This window comes from Dasypus novemcinctus, chromosome 3 (assembly GCF_030445035.2).
Source record: "Dasypus novemcinctus isolate mDasNov1 chromosome 3, mDasNov1.1.hap2, whole genome shotgun sequence".
In the NCBI taxonomy this organism is placed as follows: domain Eukaryota; kingdom Metazoa; phylum Chordata; class Mammalia; order Cingulata; family Dasypodidae; genus Dasypus; species Dasypus novemcinctus.
The window spans coordinates 172,766,863-172,783,450 of NC_080675.1; the positions used below are offsets into that span (position 1 = coordinate 172,766,863).

Sequence of the window (16,588 nt, forward strand, 5' to 3'; positions counted from 1 at the left end):
AGGAGCTGGGATGCCAGCTTGGAGAGAGACCCTCCCGCGGGTGTCGTGACGCTCTTGCTTCTGTCCATGCGTTCTCAGGCACCCTCGGCCCCAGCTGCATCGGCTGGCAGCAGCTCTCAGGGAGCCTTCCCGGGTTGCGGCACCTCCGGAAGGCAAGGCGTCCTCGAGCCCATGGACACTGAAATCCAGGAAGATAGGAGCACGTCTGCAGAAGGGAGAGCTGGAGGCGAGACGAGTGCCCAGGCGAATGGGCAGGCGCAGGCGGACAGGACACAGGTGGCCCGGAGGACACAGGCAGCCGGGGAGGCACGGGGGGCCGCCACGCCACGGGCGAGCGCGAGGACTCCGCCAGCCGGGAGTCCCCAGGAGGAGGTGCTGGGGACACGGGGGGAGGAGACGAGGCAGAAAGACAGGAAGGACAGGAGGACACAGGTGGAGGAGAGGACGCAGGAGAGCACAAGTGTTCAGGGGGAAACAGGCACACAGCTGGGGGTGAGCGTACCCAGAGCCGGGCCCAGGCAGCCGGGGAAGGCGGGCGAAATGAGCCGCGGCCTGCAGCCCCGAGCCCCCGCCCTTCCACCTTCGGGGCGCCCTGGGTCTCCACAGGGTCGAGGATGTTTTGAGCAGACCGCAGCGGGGTCTTCTGTCCCAGAACAACCCGGGTTTTCGGAGGCACCTGTGCTGGGTGCCGGATCAGGGGGCACCCCAGGCCCAGGGCAGCTACCTGTGGAGGGCGGCTTGGAGCAGGTGGGGGCAGAGAGCTGTGGAGGGCAGGAGTGGCCGGGCCTGGCGGAGGACAAGCCAGTGGATGGCCTGTTCTGGGGCCCCGAGGGGGACCGGCCCGTGGGAGTGCAGTGCGGGGCTCCGGCCGGCCCAGGCTCCCAGGAGCCCACGGGGGCCCCTGCTCCTGGGCCCGGCCTGCCCGGCGCCCCGGCTCCCCAGCACACGAGCACGGCCGGGGTCCAGGGCTCGCCACCGGACCCTGCGGCTGCCCGCAGCGAGGGGGCCTGTGCCCCCGGCCCCCGGAGCTGTGACCCCGGCCTCATCGACTCCCTGAAGAACTACCTGCTCCTGCTGCTGAAGCTGTCCAGCCCAGAGATGGGCGGGGGCGGCGCCGGGCCCCCGGAGGGGGCGGCCACCGCGTCTTTGCCCGCGCCCGGTGTCCCCGTGGAGGTGGCGGGCCTGAGTCCCCGGACTTCCAGGCGCATCCTGGAGCGCGTGGAGAACAACCACCTGGTGCAGAGCGCGCAGAGCCTGCTGCTGAGCCCCTGCACCTCCCGCCGCCTCACCGGCCTGCTGGACCGCGAGGTGCAGGCCGGCCAGCAAGCCCTGGCCGCTGCCCGGGGCTCCTGGGGCCCCGGCCCCAGCCCCCTCGCCGTGCCCGCCATCGTGGTCGGCGGGGAGGGCCCGGGGCCGGCCTCGGAAGGAGCCGATGAGGGGGAGGGTGCCCTCGAGCCCCCCCAGGAGAGTGCGGGAGGGCTGCCGGGGGAGGGCCCCGGGGAGGGGCCTGCCGGGCTCCCCGCAGCCACCCCTGAGGAGCTGGCCCTGGGGGCCCGGAGGAAGCGATTCCTCCCCAAGGTCAGGGCCGCGGGGGAGGGCGAGGCCAGCAAGCCCGAAGACAGGGAGAGCCCCTCAGTCTCCCCCCGGGGGCCCAGGAAAGGCCTGGTGCCCGGGTCCCCGGGGACAGGGCGGGAGAGGCGCTCCCCTACGCAGGGCAGGAAGGCAGGCCGGCTGGAGGTGCCGCGCGCGGATGGCGAGCCCCCCGGGGAGCCCGGCGCCAAGGCCGGCGGCGGGGACGCGGAGCTGGCCCCCGAGGAGGGCCAGCAGGACGGCCCGGCCAAGCCCAGGAAAGCCCCAGACCTGCTGAAAGGTGAGCCGGGCGGGGGGCCTGGGGCCCGGGGACGGCCGCCCCCCCGGCCCTCCAGGGCGTCACCTGCGCCTTCGGAAAGGCCTTGTTGAAAGCTCGCCCGGGCTCCGGGGTCCGGCAGGCCTGCTTCTGCTTCCCGGGACCACGGGGTGACGGCAGCAGCCTCGGAGCCTTAGGAGCTGATGGGCTAGACCGAGCCGGCTGCTTAGCCCGGGGCCCGCTCCATCATTTATCCTCATTGTCAGGCGAACCCCACTTTACAGACGTGGGGGTTCCAGAGTTAGGACTCAGGATGTCAGCTGAAGTCCCTCTCTCGGCTGCCACCTGAGTGCTCAGCGGCTCAGCCCCGCCTGGCGCGGGGAGAGGATGGAGGTGGGCTCTGTCCAGCCGAGGCGCCTGCCCTGGGGGCCCCAGCTGCAGAGAGGGGGATGGGAGGCGGCAGGGCCGGGGCTGCGGAGGCCGGCGGGGCTGGGTGGAGTCTGCGGCGCCGTTTTCCCTCCGCCTGTTCCCCCAAGGACCCCAGGGAAGCAGGGCCAGGAGTGGGGCTCGGGACCCGGTCCCCAGTCCTCTGCCTCTGCAAGGAAAGCGTGAGAAGGGCCAGAAAGGGTGTAAGATGGGGAGGAAGTGCCTTCTCCCCTGAAACTGCCCCCCCCCAGCCCCGCAGGTCATCCGGAAGATCAGGGTGGAGCAGCTGCCCGATGCCTCGGGCAGCCTGAAGCTCTGGTGCCAGTTCTTCAACATTCTCAGCGACTCCGTCTTGACGTGGGCCAAGGATCAGCGCCCCGTGGGTGAAGTGGGCAGGAGGTGAGCCGAGGGACGCCACCTCCCTGGGGCCGTCGCGGTAACGCCGGGCGCTGTCCTAGCGTTTTGAACCCGTGACCTCATTTAATCCTCATGGTGACCTCGTCGGGGCGATTCCAATATGCCCACAGTAGAGCTGAGAAGATTGAGGCTCAGAGGGGTTGATTCACTTGCCCAAAGTTGCCCAGCTGCCAAGCCGTGCGACTCCAAGGTGCTCTCGACCGCAGCACCTGTCGCCGCCTCCTCCGGGGGCTCCCGGGGCCTCTCGGCGGGCCCGCGGCGGCAGCCCTCATGGAAAGGGTCTCCGTTCTCTGCAGTGCGGGGGACGAGGGGCCAGCGGCCTTGGCCATCGTGCAGGCGTCCCCCGTGGACTGTGGCGTGTACCGATGCACCATCCACAACGAGCACGGCTCTGCCTCCACTGACTTCTGCCTCAGCCCCGAGGGTGAGCCTGGCTGCCCTGGGGCGGGCGGCGGGGGGGAGGTGGCGGTGGGTGCGCAGGTGGACAGCCTGAGGCAGCCGCCGCCTCTTCCTTTCCTCCTAGTGTTGTCGGGCTTCATCTCCAGAGAAGAAGGCGAAGGTACGGCGCCCCTCTCGGGGAGGAGTGGGTGGGCTCAGGGTGCCCCTGCTCTCTGCTGGCAGGACCTCCTTGAGGGGCTTGGCGTCTGTCCCACATCTCCTGTGTCCCTCCACACCCAGCTGCCCTCAGCCTCCCAGGTCGGGACCAGGGCTGGGGAGGAGGGGTGACTTTTGGGAAGAAAGGTGGCTAAGGGGGCCCATTCTGCAAGGAGTTAACTCGGCCCTGCGCCCTTAGCCCCTGTGGGAGCCCTTGACCAGGGCAGGACTGGCCAGCAGGGCCTCCCGTCCTCCAGTCCCCCCGAGATTCCCAGCCCGGGCCTGTGGGGTCACGCGGGAGCCCGCTAGGCAGGTGCTTGGTCCCTGCCGCAGGTCCCCAGGTCACACTCCCTGGGAAGGACCTCGGAAAGCTGCGTTTCAGCAGGTGCCCTGGCGGGGGCGAGGACTTCAGCCTGATGAGCCTGGTAAAGGCTCACCTCTCAGGGAAGGCGCTGGACTGCTCCTCGAGAGATGCGCTTAGGCGTGGGACTCGGGGGCCAGCTGGTGACGGGCAGATTTCTAGAGCTTCGTTTACCAACCGATGTTTTAGTTCCCTTAGTCGTTCATTTAATCACGCGCTCATTCCATCGGGGCCTTTTGTTCAGTTATCAGTTGTAATTTAATTGATATTAAATAGAACCTCACACCCAAAACTTGGTAACAATTCTTTAATATCATCAAATAGCCAATCAGATTTCCCCAATTGTCTCCTAAATGTTGTCTTCCTTGAACTAGGAATCGCTCCTTGCTCTTGGTTGATGCGTCTCTTCGGTCTCTTTTAAATATCTAACAGTCCCTCGTCCCTCCTCCCTGCTCTTTGCCATGTATTTGTTGAAGTCACTTGATGTGTAGAATTTCTTACATTATGGGTGTGTCGATTACACACCCATTTAATACGTCCCTCCCGACATGTGTTTCCTCTAAACTGGTAAGTACATCCAGAGCAGAGGTCCTTAACCTTTTTTGTTCCATGGACCCCTTTGCCAGTCAGGTGAAGACCCCTTCTCAGAATGTAGCAGCAGATAGTTTTGTGACACTCAACTAGCGTCGGGTCTAACAACTTCCATAATTTCAAAGTATGGATGAGCATTAAGTGATTTTTCGAGATATGCAACAACTGTCATGTGATATGAAATGAACACTACTGTGATTTATTTATTGCATACATTCATAAGTGAAGGAAATGCTACATTTCAGTTACAGGTCAGAGAAAATAAAGATAAGTTTTTTTTTTTTCAATTCAAGCTCACAGACCCCCTGAAATCTTTCCATGGACCCCCTGGGGGTCTGCAAACCCCTGGTTGAAACTCTGATCTAGAGTCTTGGTCAGATTCAGGTTCAATTTTTATTTTTTTCCAAGAATCCTTCACAGGTGTGCCATGTCTTTGCCTTTGCACCCGGTCAGGAGGCACATAATGTCTGAGCATGTCACTGTCAATGATATCAAGACAGAGCATTGGGTTCACTCAGGAGTCATCTGCCTGGCCCATCCCTTTTAAAGGCCCCTGTCCCAATGCCGCTTAACAGTTTTAACAGCCAGTGATTATTGCATAAATCTATTATTTCATTAGGTGCTGCAACATGGAGATATTATAATTGTATCATTTCTTCATTCCTTAGCTGAATTTTTCTATAAGTTAGAACTGATTATTTGGTTTCCTTTATGTGTATATATATGATATCTAATAGGAAATGAAGGATAAATACTTGATTTTTTCCCATTTATTTACTAGATTTCAGAATAGGGAGTTGGTTCCCCAGCCTCCTGCAAAGGCGCCCAATGAGCTTTGTCTTCCTGGGTTTTGTAACGTATCTGATAGGCCCAGGACATGGCAGTCATCGTCCTCCTCGTTGCTGATGTCATCCCCGTTTTGGACAATGGGAGCCTGTTTAGGTCGGCTCCTATGCCCCTTTGACAAGGCCCCAGAGGTCTTTGGTAGTGTCCCTGCTTTCTAGTGTGATGAGACGTTTCACTCCATCCCCTACACTTCCTGCCCTCCATCTGGAACCAGCCGTTTCTTTCGGGAGCTCTGGTTCCATTTAGTGGGAAAAGTTACGAGTGATCGCAAATTGGCACTAGGGGTGCTCGTTGCTATCGGGTTGGTCCTGCAAAGTTTTTGTTTCAGTTGAAAGCATTGGTCGAGAGGGAATTATCTATCGGTTTGCTCCAAACACGTCATTCTAAAACAGTTATCCTGGCATTCTGCGCCGACCGCTCCTAGCTCAGAAAGCCGCTGCCTTCCCCTGACTCCTGCCGAGGACTCGAGCGCGTCCCGCACGAGCACTTGCAGCGACAGGGGTTGTATCAGATAATGTTTCTGCCCTCATGGAGCTCACAGTCCGTAGGGGACCCAAAAAAGAGCAGTAACGGAGCCCCAAAAGCGAGAGCACGGGCTGGCGGGGTGGGGGGTCGTTCCCAGCTTTCTCCTGCCCCACGGGGCCCCACGCGGGCCCGGCAGGAGCGTCCCGTTTCCCACATTTCTCCTGCTCCCTGCAGTTGGAGAAGAGATCGAGATGACCCCCATGGTGTTTGCTAAGGGTCTGGCCGACTCTGGCTGCTGGGGGGACAAGCTCTTCGGGCGCCTGGTGAGCGAGGAGCTCCGAGGGGGTGCACACAGCTCCGGCCTCCGGAAGGCCTGGCAGGCCAAGGCCATCTACGGACTGGAGCCCATCTTTGATTCGGGCCGCACGTGCGTCATCAAGGTGTCCAGCCTGCTCGTGTTTGGGCCCAGCAGCGAGACTTCCCTCCTGGGCCGGAACTACGACGTCACCATCCAGGTACAGGGCCCGTCCCCTCCCTGTCCCCGGTCCACTCTCCCACCCCCCCAGCCGGGTCCTGCGGGCGAGCTCATACCCAGGCCAAAGCCAGCTCAGGCTCAACCTTCCCAAGCCCCCAGGACAGACCCTGGGGAGAGCCTGAGACCATCCAGAATCCAGACGCTCGGTGGCCTCAGAGAACCTGACAGCTGCGAGACCATTTGGGCCACGGTTTCACACCGTATCCTCTTCCCCCGCCCCAACACCATCTGTCCTGGAAGAGGCGAGATGAGCCGGGAGCGTCCGTGGGTGGGGTGGGCGGCCTGCCCGCTGCACCTCTTCCTCGCTCTCCACAGGATGGTCCTTGGGGCACTGCCCCCTGTTCTGGGAGCTCTGGGGGCCCGTTTGGAAACCACTTTGAAAACCTGTTTTCCCAAGTCCAAATGAGTAGGAGAGGCCGTCGGGAAGGAGCCAGCCCCACCTGCCCAGGCTGGAATCCCCCTGCAGCCCCCGGCAGGTGGTCCCCCCACTGACCCCTGGACTTGACAGAGAACCGGGGAGCCTCCTTGCTGATCAGATCTGGTTGCCTCTCATCCACAGGGATGCAAGATCCAGAACATGAGTCGGGAGTACTGCAAAATCTTTGCGGCCGAAGCCCGGGCTGTGCCGAGCTTTGGAGAGGTGCCCGAGTAAGTGCCCCGGGAGCCCGGCGGCCTGCAGACCCGCCGCCTCTGGCTTCCGCAGAGAGCAGTGGTTCCAGCCTCCCAGGGGCTGCTGAGGGATGGCTGGGCCCCCGCCACTCCTGCACTCTGCTCCGTGGTCCCCCAAAGCCTGGAGATAAAGACGAAGGATTTACTCCCCACTTGAGAAAAGCCTCTGCTCTGGCCTCGAGTCCCCTCTCGCCCTAACTGCCCACCCTTAGCCCAGTTGCTGCTGACTGCGAAGTGCGGGCACAGCAGACGCTGGGCCTGGTGATGGGGTGAGGGCCGCTGCCGGGCAAGCTGGCCAGGCCCCCTCTGAGGCAGGCACGGTCGGTGTGGAGTCGGCTGTAAGTGGGACCTGCCTCCACTCAGAGGCTTGAGCTCTGACCCTGGGTATGTGGGGCCTGACTGGCCTTGGGGTCAGCTTCAGTCCGGTCAGGTGTCTCTAGAGGACCCGGCCCCCTCGCCCTCACCTCCTCACGGAGGGGCCGGGAGCAGAGTTCGGGTCTCGTCCACCGGCCCCAGAGGACGGACAGGACCCTGAGCCACTCACTGCTGTTGCCTGTCCTGGACTCACGGGAGCTCCCCACTCTCCCTGTCCCTGAGGCTCAGATCTTAGAGTTCCGTTCTGGGAAGGGACCTCCTGCTAGAGCTGGGAGTATGGATTCGCGGGGAGGGAGGAGCTCTCGGGGCCCTCCAGCCTGCTCACCGCGGGGTGAAACTGTGTTTAGGATCATCCCGCTGTACCTGATCTACCGGCCTGCAAACAACATCCCCTACGCCACCTTGGAGGAGGACCTGGGCAAGCCCCTGGAGGCCTACTGCTCCCGGGAATGGGGCCGTGCTGGGGCCCCGGCCGCGCCCAGCAGCTCCGAGGCCGTGCAGAAGTGCCAGACCTTCCAGCACTGGCTGTACCAGTGGACAAACGGCAGCTTCCTCGTCACGGACTTGGCAGGTACGAGGGCAGGAGGTGTGCACGTGCGCGTCCGCCCACCCTTGGAGCGGCAGGGCCGTGGTGCTGGGTTAGCAGCTTGCAAAGCCCGTTCATACTAACTCGCCCTCACTCTTCACAATAGTCTTGTAAAGTAGATAGCGCAGGGGCGATTTCGTACGTGATCCTCAGACACACCAGGGCCCCAGTCTGTAACTGTAATTGCATTTTCAGGAGCACATTCCAGCCCTCACTTAAACTTTACAAGGCATTGATTGCAAGGAACATTCTGTGGACTGTAATTCAGAAGCCACAAGCACCCTTTTCCGAAGCTCCCATCCTCACTCCTCTGCAGCTGCTTGGGCTTTCCTTACTCCCCCAGCCTCCAAAACTCTCTCTTCCACCCCAGCACGTGGAGCGCGCTCTCTCCCTCCTTTCTCCTCCATCTTTCTCAGCTTTTTATTGTATCAACCAACTTAGTCTATTTTACTTCTTTTTGGTTTTATTTATATTTCCCCCATTATCCAGATTCTCTCCAATGAAGGAGGGCCAGCCAGCATGAATCCTCTCCCTGCTTTGCGGTGTCCTCTCCAGGCTGCTGGGCAGGGCAGAGGGAAAGACAAAACCCTTCAGATACTGGGGAGAGAGGAAGACTGGGCGTGTCACACATTATTAAATCTTGTCCCTGACATTTATGGATGAGAAAACCAAGGCCCCGTGACATAAAACTGGCTCAAATGTACTTTTCTTTGGGGTTAAATTGTGCAATAAATGTTGTATAAATAACGCTATACTTTGGGGGTGGGGCCAAGAGAATACATTAAGCCATTATCATTCACTCCATTCTTTAACTCATAAATTCATACTTCATTTCATCCATCCATCTCTCCATCTGTCCATCCATCCATCCATCCATCCATCCATCCATTTACTAAAATTGGAAAGATACAAAGATGAATAAGGCCTTGTCCTTGCCCTCAAGAAGCCGTGACAAGTACATCGGTTTCTATAACTAGATGATAGCATGGTATAGTTGAAAGACGTTGGAGTCAAAGAAATTTGATTGAAGTCTGGGCCTCATCGTTTTCCAGCTGGGTCTCTGTTTCACAGAGAAGAAAACCAAGGCTCCAACCGCCTAGGTCATTTAATCTCTCTGAGCTTCAGTTTCCTTTCCTTCTGCAGGAAAAACATCTCCCCTACCTATCTCTCAGGCTTATCTGTGAACGCCTTCGGCAAACTGTAAAATTCTGTGCAAGAGTAAGGGCTCCTCTTTGCTGTAATGTCTGATGGAATGTGATAAATGCCGAAAGAGAAGAGACAAAACTTTTTTTTAAAAAGATTTTATTTATTTATTTTTCTCCCCTTCCCCCCCCATCTGCTCTCTCTGTCCATTTGCTGTGCGTTCTTCTGTGTCCGCTTGTATTCTTGTCAGTGGCACTGGGAATCTGTGTCACTTTGTTGCGTCATCTTGCTGCGTCAGCTCTCCATGTGTATGGCACCACTCCTGGGCAGGCTGCACTTCTTTCATGTGTGGTAGCTCTCCTTATGGGGCACACTCCTTGCACATGGGGCTCCCCTATGCAGGGGACACCCCTGCATGGCAGGGCACTCCTTGCGCACATCAGCACTGCACGTGGGCCAGCTCCACACGGGTCAGGAGGCCCTGGGTTTGAATCCTGGACCTCCCATGCGGTAGGCGGATGCTCTATCTGTTGAGCCAAATCCCAAGACAAAACTTCTTATTGCCTCTCTGTTCTGTTTCAAGTACTATGGTAGAGCCTTTGTACACTTATTGTGAGCTTCTCTATATTCTTGTAGGATGGGTATTCTTTTCCTCACTCCTACAGTTGAGGATTTGAGATATTAAGTGACTTGCCAAATTCACACAGCTCAAAAATCACAGAGCTAAAAATGTAAATCCAGCAGTTCTAAAGCCCACACGTGTTCAATTCCAGCACGCCGTGATACTCAGCCCCGCTAGTGAGAGGCAGGCTCCCGGATGGTTTAACAAAGGGAAAGAGGGTCCCATGTCTATGTAAAGACCCTTGGGTGGCCTGACCAGGGTGGAGAAGATTTTTCCTCCACCCCCCTTTTGCTTGGCTCTGCTCTTCCAAGGGCATCTTAACCTAGAAGCCTGCCGCAGCTTCTGGAGTGTTCGCCGCCTTCGTGAGGGGGCAGCAGCCAGGCTCGCCCAGGGCTGCATTTCCACTGGTCACCCCCTACTTGGCCTCACAGTCCCATCTTCTCTCTCACCTGGATAAATGAATCACCTAAGAGGGAGGAGGGGAATTTAGCACAAAGCCAAGCCCACCCAGCTGGTGACCTGCTCCCAGCCCGTGGAGGCAGCATCACATGGTTGGACCACTTTTGGATCTTGGAGTCAGAAAATCTGAACTGCTTTGACCCACAGGGACTGGCCATTGCAGAGTCAGTGCTCAGTTAATAAGTGGACAAATGTGACTTTGCTCACATGCTTTACTTCTCTCCTGTAAAAATGGGAAGATTCCCTCCACCACTCATGCAGAGCTCCCCCCACTGGCAGCGATGACCACCAGGTGATGACCACCAGCCGGAGGGTGCCCGACCTCCTGAGCCCTGGGTAGTGTCCATCTGCAGGGATGTCCAGCCTGCAGACAAGGGGGGCCCTGGAGCCCACCCAGGCTGGGGGAGAGAGGCTCCAGGCGTCACCCCCAAACGTCCTCTCTTTTCAGGGGCCGACTGGAAGATGACTGATGTGCAGATCGCCACCAAACTGCGAGGGTGAGTGGTTTCCTGGGGGCGGAAGGCCCCCCGAGAGTCATCCAGGGCACGAAATGTACCCCGTCCTCCTGGCTCTCCTGCCCTGAGCTTCCGGGCCTGGGGCCAAAGGGGTCCCACGGCCGTGGGGAGACCTGCTGGGGGCCCCCTGCCATCCTGGGCTCTCAACGTAGCCCCATTCTTCCTTCTCCCTCGAGGAAGCCCTGCGCGTGCCGACGGGCGAGGGCCCTGTCACGGCGTGGTGACCTGAGTGCGCTCTTGTTTATACTAAAAAGGACAATTTGCGCCCCGCACAATGAGGTCCACGTGCCGGGGCATCCGGAGCCCTCCCCCGCAGGGCCTCCCACCCTGGGTCAGGGCGCCGAGCGCGTCGCGGGCATCAGCTCTCGATCTCCGGCTGCAGGTACCAAGGCCTCAAGGAGAGCTGCTTCCCCGCCCTGCTGGACCAGTTTGCCTCCTCACACCAGTGCAGCGCCTACTGCGAGATGCTGGGCCTGAGACCCCTCAAGGGCCCCGAGGCTGCCCAGCCCCCGGCCAAGGCCAAAGGCTCCAAGAGTCCGTCTGCCGGCAGGAAGGGCCCCCAGCTGAGCCCTCAGCCCCACAAGAAGGGCCCGCCCAGCCCCCAGAGCGCCCGCCGGAGCGCCGCCAGCCCCAGGGCCACCCCTCCCACCTCAGAGGCGGTCCCTGCCCAAGAAGGGGGCCCCAAGGCCCAGGCCCTGCGGTAGCGCCCTCGGGAGGCTGCGGGCCTCAGCCCACCGCAGACCAAGCAGGAAGCAGCTCGACCCGCCGGAGACTTGCCCAACGCGACATTCACCCGAGAAGGTGTACGGAGGCCCCCCCCCCCCCCGGGACCTCCCTGAGAAGCCCCTCCCTCACCCAGCTCCTCAGCAGACGGCTTTGGGGCCTCTCCTGCTGCCGTCCCCACCCAGGGCCCCCCAGGCCTCAGGCTGGCCCCACTCCACGTGCCGGGTGGCCCGGCCTGCCTCAAAGTTTACACTTGTCACTGCCGGAGGCTCCCAAGCCCTCTGCTGCGCCCTGCACCCCGCCTGGCCCCTGCCAAGCCCTGCGGTGGAGTTTGCACTCGGGGCGGGGGTGTACTGGCCAACGCTCCCCTCTTGCCCTTGCTCGGCCCTGACCCCTCCCCGTCCTCAGGGCTCCAGATTTCCTCTGCACAGTGTCTGGCCCAGTGATTCTCAGGGTCTCCGCGCCTCGCGGCCACCTCGCCTCCTTCGTCCCAGCTTGTGGTGCCGCTGACCTGCCCGAGCCCAGCCGGGGTCAGGGCCCTTCCAGAGCCTGCCGTGTGCTTGGAGAGGCGTGTTGCCGCTCGCCTTCCCCGTCCCTCGGGCACTCGCTCCCCCGCCTCCTGTCCCTGGCTTGGAGCCACCTGCCGCCACCTGCCACCTGCTGCCAGCCCTTCGCCGACTCTTCGCCTGTCCCTTTGCCCAGGGGTCCCCGAGCCCTGAGCCCGTGTTCTGCCCACCACCACCCAGGCGAGGGGCCGACCCTCTGGCCTCTCTCTGCAGCCCAGGACACCCTTCCCCTACTTCTCTAAGCTCTTTGCCCGTGAGGAGAGGGCTGGCCTGAGGGTTGTGTCAGCATCACTGGCCAAAGGGAAGGGTGGACTTGGCGTTCCATGCTGAAAGGAGGGGGCCACGGCGAATTCCATAGCCCCCCTCAGCCGGGGTGGAGGGCTGAGGTTTGGGGGAAGCACGCGGGAGTTCCAGGACGGGTGCAGTCCACCCTGCACACAGATCGAGGGGTGTCTGTAGGACCCCTACGTCTAACCATTAGCTCCTGCTCTTGGGGTTCCAGCTCTGGGGCCTCAGGTGTGGACTCCCAAGGATTCTCTGCTCGGCTCAGGACCCCAGACCCGTCCCGAGCTTCTCCGCTTGAGGCCCGGGGCGGGCTGGGTCTGGAGCTAGCCTGCTCCGCTTGGAAGGCAGCAAAGCAGCCGGGCCGCCTCCTGCTTGCCCTCATCTGGTGTGGTGGGAAGTTCTGGGTGTCGGGGTCTCCTCTCCCCAGGCCCATTCTCTGAAGGCGTCCTGCAGTCCCTGGGCCTGCTGGCAGAACGAAGCCACGTTCTGGCTCCTGGACTGAAGCGCAGGCGTGGCCTTCTGAGGCCAGGGCGAGGTGGTCTCCTCTTCCTACACTGTTGGGCACATGGGTGTGCCCTCAGCAGGGCCTCCGGGGGCTCAGGCCTTTGGAATTGCTCCTGCATTTGGAAGAGGAACACAAAGGAAGGAGCCCAGGAAGGAGCAGAACTGGAGGCTCTGGGAAAACTCGCCACGGCCCTGGCTACCTCCACTGCAGCAAGACCAGCCCGGAGACAGCCAGCTTCTGTCCCCTAGCCACTCACTGACTGACCATTTCCTGTTTCTCAAGCTGCAGAGAGGCTCCCCTTCTCATTCCCAACCCCACCCCGCCACCTGGGGCCTTTCCTTGCCCCATCCCCTGCCCCATTTGGACATTTCTGACTTCTCTACCTCCTCTTGTGCGCAGCTGACTCCCCACTTTTCCCTCTGGCCCCACTGTGCCTCCAACTCTCCCAGCCCGAATATCCAGATTGCTTTGATGAATGGAGAGCTGGAATTGTATTCATTTATTCATTCATCCATTTAGGAGGCATATATAATACTAAGCACCTACGTTATGCCAGACCTGGGCTGGCAGCTCTTGGGAGGCACACATGGATCTTGGAAGAGATCTTAGGGCTCCTGGATTTTGAGATTTTTTGGGTTCTTGGGTTTTGAGTAACGAAAGTTGACTCCGACCAACTCAGACAAGGAGAAAAGGGTTCATGGAAGGGTGCTTGGGTAGCTCAGAACCAAAGGCAGACCTGAACAGTTGGCCTTGGGAAGGGTGGGAACCAGGGCAGGCCCAGAGCTGGTCTCCCATGGGCTGCTGCTGTTGAAAGATCAACACAACACCAACCCCCCACTGGTTCCACTGGGCCTGCTCCACTCAAGAAGCCAATTCCTGGAATCTGACCTGGAGCTCAGAGTATCATGGAGTGGGAGAGAGGAATTTCCCAAAGGATGGGGGGTGGGGGGTGGGGTCTTACCAGAAGAATGGGGGAGAGTGGGAGAGAAGAAAGGACTTGGTAGGCATAAACAAAAGACACCACCCGACATGCACACACACGTGCTGTGCTCCCCATATTATGATTCTCCCACATACGACGAAAAATTCTCTGCTTAGCGGATGACCACTCAAGGTCACATCCAGCTACTATTTCCAGGGTTAAGGACACAGGGCTCCCATTCTCAAGTCCTATATCATTAGAGATTCTCTTTCCCCATTTGGTGTTATTACAATCCCATTTGGAGATACTGTGCCTTGAGGATTAACTGGTATAACTAACTACATTCAATCAATATTGTATTGCCCTGCCAGAAATGGGATATGGGTAAAGGCCATTTCAATAACTGGCCACGAGGACTGGTGTTCATGACCAGGAGTGACCCAAGCCTTCAGTCCTGAAGTCTGGCTTCTTAGTGTCCCCGCCTGTGTGATGGGCGTGCAGTAGCAGGGCTACTCCAGGGACTCTGCCCATTCTATTTATAGCCTTGTCCTTTATTATGTAGCAGTAATCATATGTTTCCTTGATAGGGTTGATCACTCTAGTTAACGCCAATGCCCTCTTGTTATCTTTAGCTCAGGAGCCTGGAATTGCCAGGTGGCTGCCTCAGCCTCCGATTCAATTGAGTCATTACTTTTGTTTTTTTGGTGGATTTGTTTCTCTCTTGAGGACTGAAACTGCCCCAGCCTAGTGCCCAACCTCAGGGGTGAGAGGTGGGTGGGTCGTCAGACACAGTGCTACCAGGCCCGTCTCCACACTTTGCCAGCCTTGTAGGGGAACCAGCTCCATGTCTTGGCCGCCAGGGAGAGCTTATGCTGGGTCCTGTAGGGCTGACCCGGCCTTACATGGTGTTTCTCAGCTGAGTTTTCAGCACACTGGGCCACCGTAATCTCAGGCCAGCTGCTTCCGGTTTGTGGGGAATCCTGAGAAGATGAGTGAATGCCACAGGTGTCAATCCATTATTTTACTTTTGCAATATGTAGGGACACCATAACTTCTAACTGCATGGATAATGATGTGGAAAAGGCATGATGGGTAAGGGAAGCAGATCCAACTCCAGAACAAGGGCCCAAACTGGTGAAAACAAATCCCTGCTCCCTCTTTAAGCTGGCGGTGAAGACTGAGGTGAGCTCAGCACTACGGCAGAAGGCAGGGTTGACAGAGATCCTCATATGCTACTGACTGTCTTCAGAGCCTGCTCTAGGCCTGTCCTGGAGAGCCTCTGTCCCCTTGATAATGGAGTGTCATGGCCAGGCCTGACTGGCTTGGTGGATAAGAGAGCGTTGGCTCATGAGGGCAGCGTGGCCACTTGATATGCTGTGGCCAAGCGTTCAGGCTCCCCCAGCGCCCAGTGGTAAGCCAAAGTGGCGTTGTTCAAAAGGATAATATTTACTTATTGGCCAGAGCATCATTTTGCTGCGAACCCTGGGTTCCCCAACTGTATTTTTCTTATCAGGACTTGCAATGTGCTTCAAACAGCACTCCTCCCCGCCACAGACTCCATGTGATTTCCCAATGTGCCACGGACAGATACTTCTAGCACCATTGGATCTGCCCGGTCATGTGACCTGGTGGCAGAAGCTTTTGTACTAAAAAGGCCTTCCCAGTTGGAGAACCTTCTCTTGCTTTGGGACCACCCCAAAGCTGACACCTTTTCCTATCAGTAAGAAAACAGGTTGGAGCAAGATATCTGAAAGTGGCATGTGTTGACTGGAATTGGGCCTTCGTGGTAAGGGGTTCAAATGCAGTTATTTGGTCAACATTATGGAGGAAATATTCCACCTGCCTCAGGTTCTTCAACCCTTAGGAACTTATTGAGGGGGCAGATCTTTGTGTCTTCATGCCATTTAGCTCCCACCTTTGACCCACATGTCTTACCAAGGCACCCAGGGGGTCTGATACCTGCTGCTCTCCAATCCCTATTAGCACATTGCCATCTGTACGATGAACCTTGACAGTGGTGAGGAAATCAGGGTCCCTGTGAGCCAGGTTGTGGCATAGAACTGGACAGCTGAAACATGTATCTTTAAGCCAGGACAACAGTAGAGTATGACAGCTCTACCAGGTGAAGAGAAATTGCTTCTTGGGTTCCCTGTTCATCAAAATGGAGGCAAAATGAATTCCCTAGATCAAAATATACACACAATGCCAAAAGCTGGATGATTTCTGGCAAGAAGATTGTATTGGACTAGCACCTGCCGTTGGAGTGATTGCTTTTTTAAGTTTACATCAATCCAAACGCCTCCAGGTGTTTTGCACTGGCCAAACCGAGCCCCGGTCAGCGTCACCACGACTTCATGCTCAAGTCTTTGATGGTGACACTCATTTCTACATTTGCTCCAAAATATGGTATTGCTTTTGCTTTACCATTTTGGTAAGGGGGAGGGGTTCTTATGGCGTGTGCTTGTCCCAGTATGTTGTGAGAAAACCTCTGAACAAAGAAGGTAAGAAACCCAGGACCAAAGCACCCAGGATTTAGCGTCTTGTTACTCCCCGGGTCCTGCAACATAAACGTCGGCGTATTGCCCTGAAGAAACAGCGTACCAAGAAAAATAAGGAAGAGGCTGCAGAATATGCTACACTTTGGCCAAGAGAATGAAGGAGGCCAAAGAAAAATGCCAAGAACAGATTGCCAAGAGACAGAGGCTGTCCTCTCTGAGAGCTTCTACCTCAAATCTGAGTCCAGTCAAAAATAAGACTTCCTAAGAGTAACAAATTAATAAGACAATAAATCTAAAAAAAAAAAAAAATTCTCAATAGGCTAATTCAAGCCTATTCCTACTAGAGTATCTCTTATTGGACAAATCAGGGATTATGCCTGCTGCCAAATATGTGCCTTTCAACTGTACCCTCAAAATAACCTCTGTTGGCTTTGGGGTTCCGCTGGGGCTACAGTGGTGTAAAACTGGGTATATTACTCACCTTCATTGATTGGCAGACCACTGCGCTCTTGTATTATCTCCAGGAATGGACTCAGCTGGGAGGCAGTATCCTACAGGACCCACTCCCCAAATTGGGTATTTTCCCTTCCCTTCTGTTGTTCCAGATAAAAGGACACAGAGCCCCTTGGGGAAGCCTGC

The 16,588-nt window shown here is 58.0% G+C and overlaps 1 protein-coding gene across 1 annotated transcript in view; it reads left to right on the forward strand.

Moving 5' to 3' along the window:
* ALPK3 (alpha kinase 3) overlaps positions 1-16,258 on the forward strand; it is a 59,835-nt gene extending 43,577 nt beyond the window's left edge. The window contains exons 9-17 of the mRNA XM_058290583.2: positions 79-1,870; positions 2,524-2,671; positions 2,986-3,113; positions 3,213-3,248; positions 5,781-6,061; positions 6,641-6,729; positions 7,473-7,696; positions 10,384-10,432; positions 10,833-16,258. Coding sequence (XP_058146566.1) covers positions 79-1,870; positions 2,524-2,671; positions 2,986-3,113; positions 3,213-3,248; positions 5,781-6,061; positions 6,641-6,729; positions 7,473-7,696; positions 10,384-10,432; positions 10,833-11,154 — 3,069 coding nt within the window. The 3' untranslated portion in view covers positions 11,155-16,258. The remainder of the gene's footprint in view (positions 1-78; positions 1,871-2,523; positions 2,672-2,985; positions 3,114-3,212; positions 3,249-5,780; positions 6,062-6,640; positions 6,730-7,472; positions 7,697-10,383; positions 10,433-10,832) is intronic.
* The last annotated feature ends 330 nt before the right edge of the window (positions 16,259-16,588 follow it).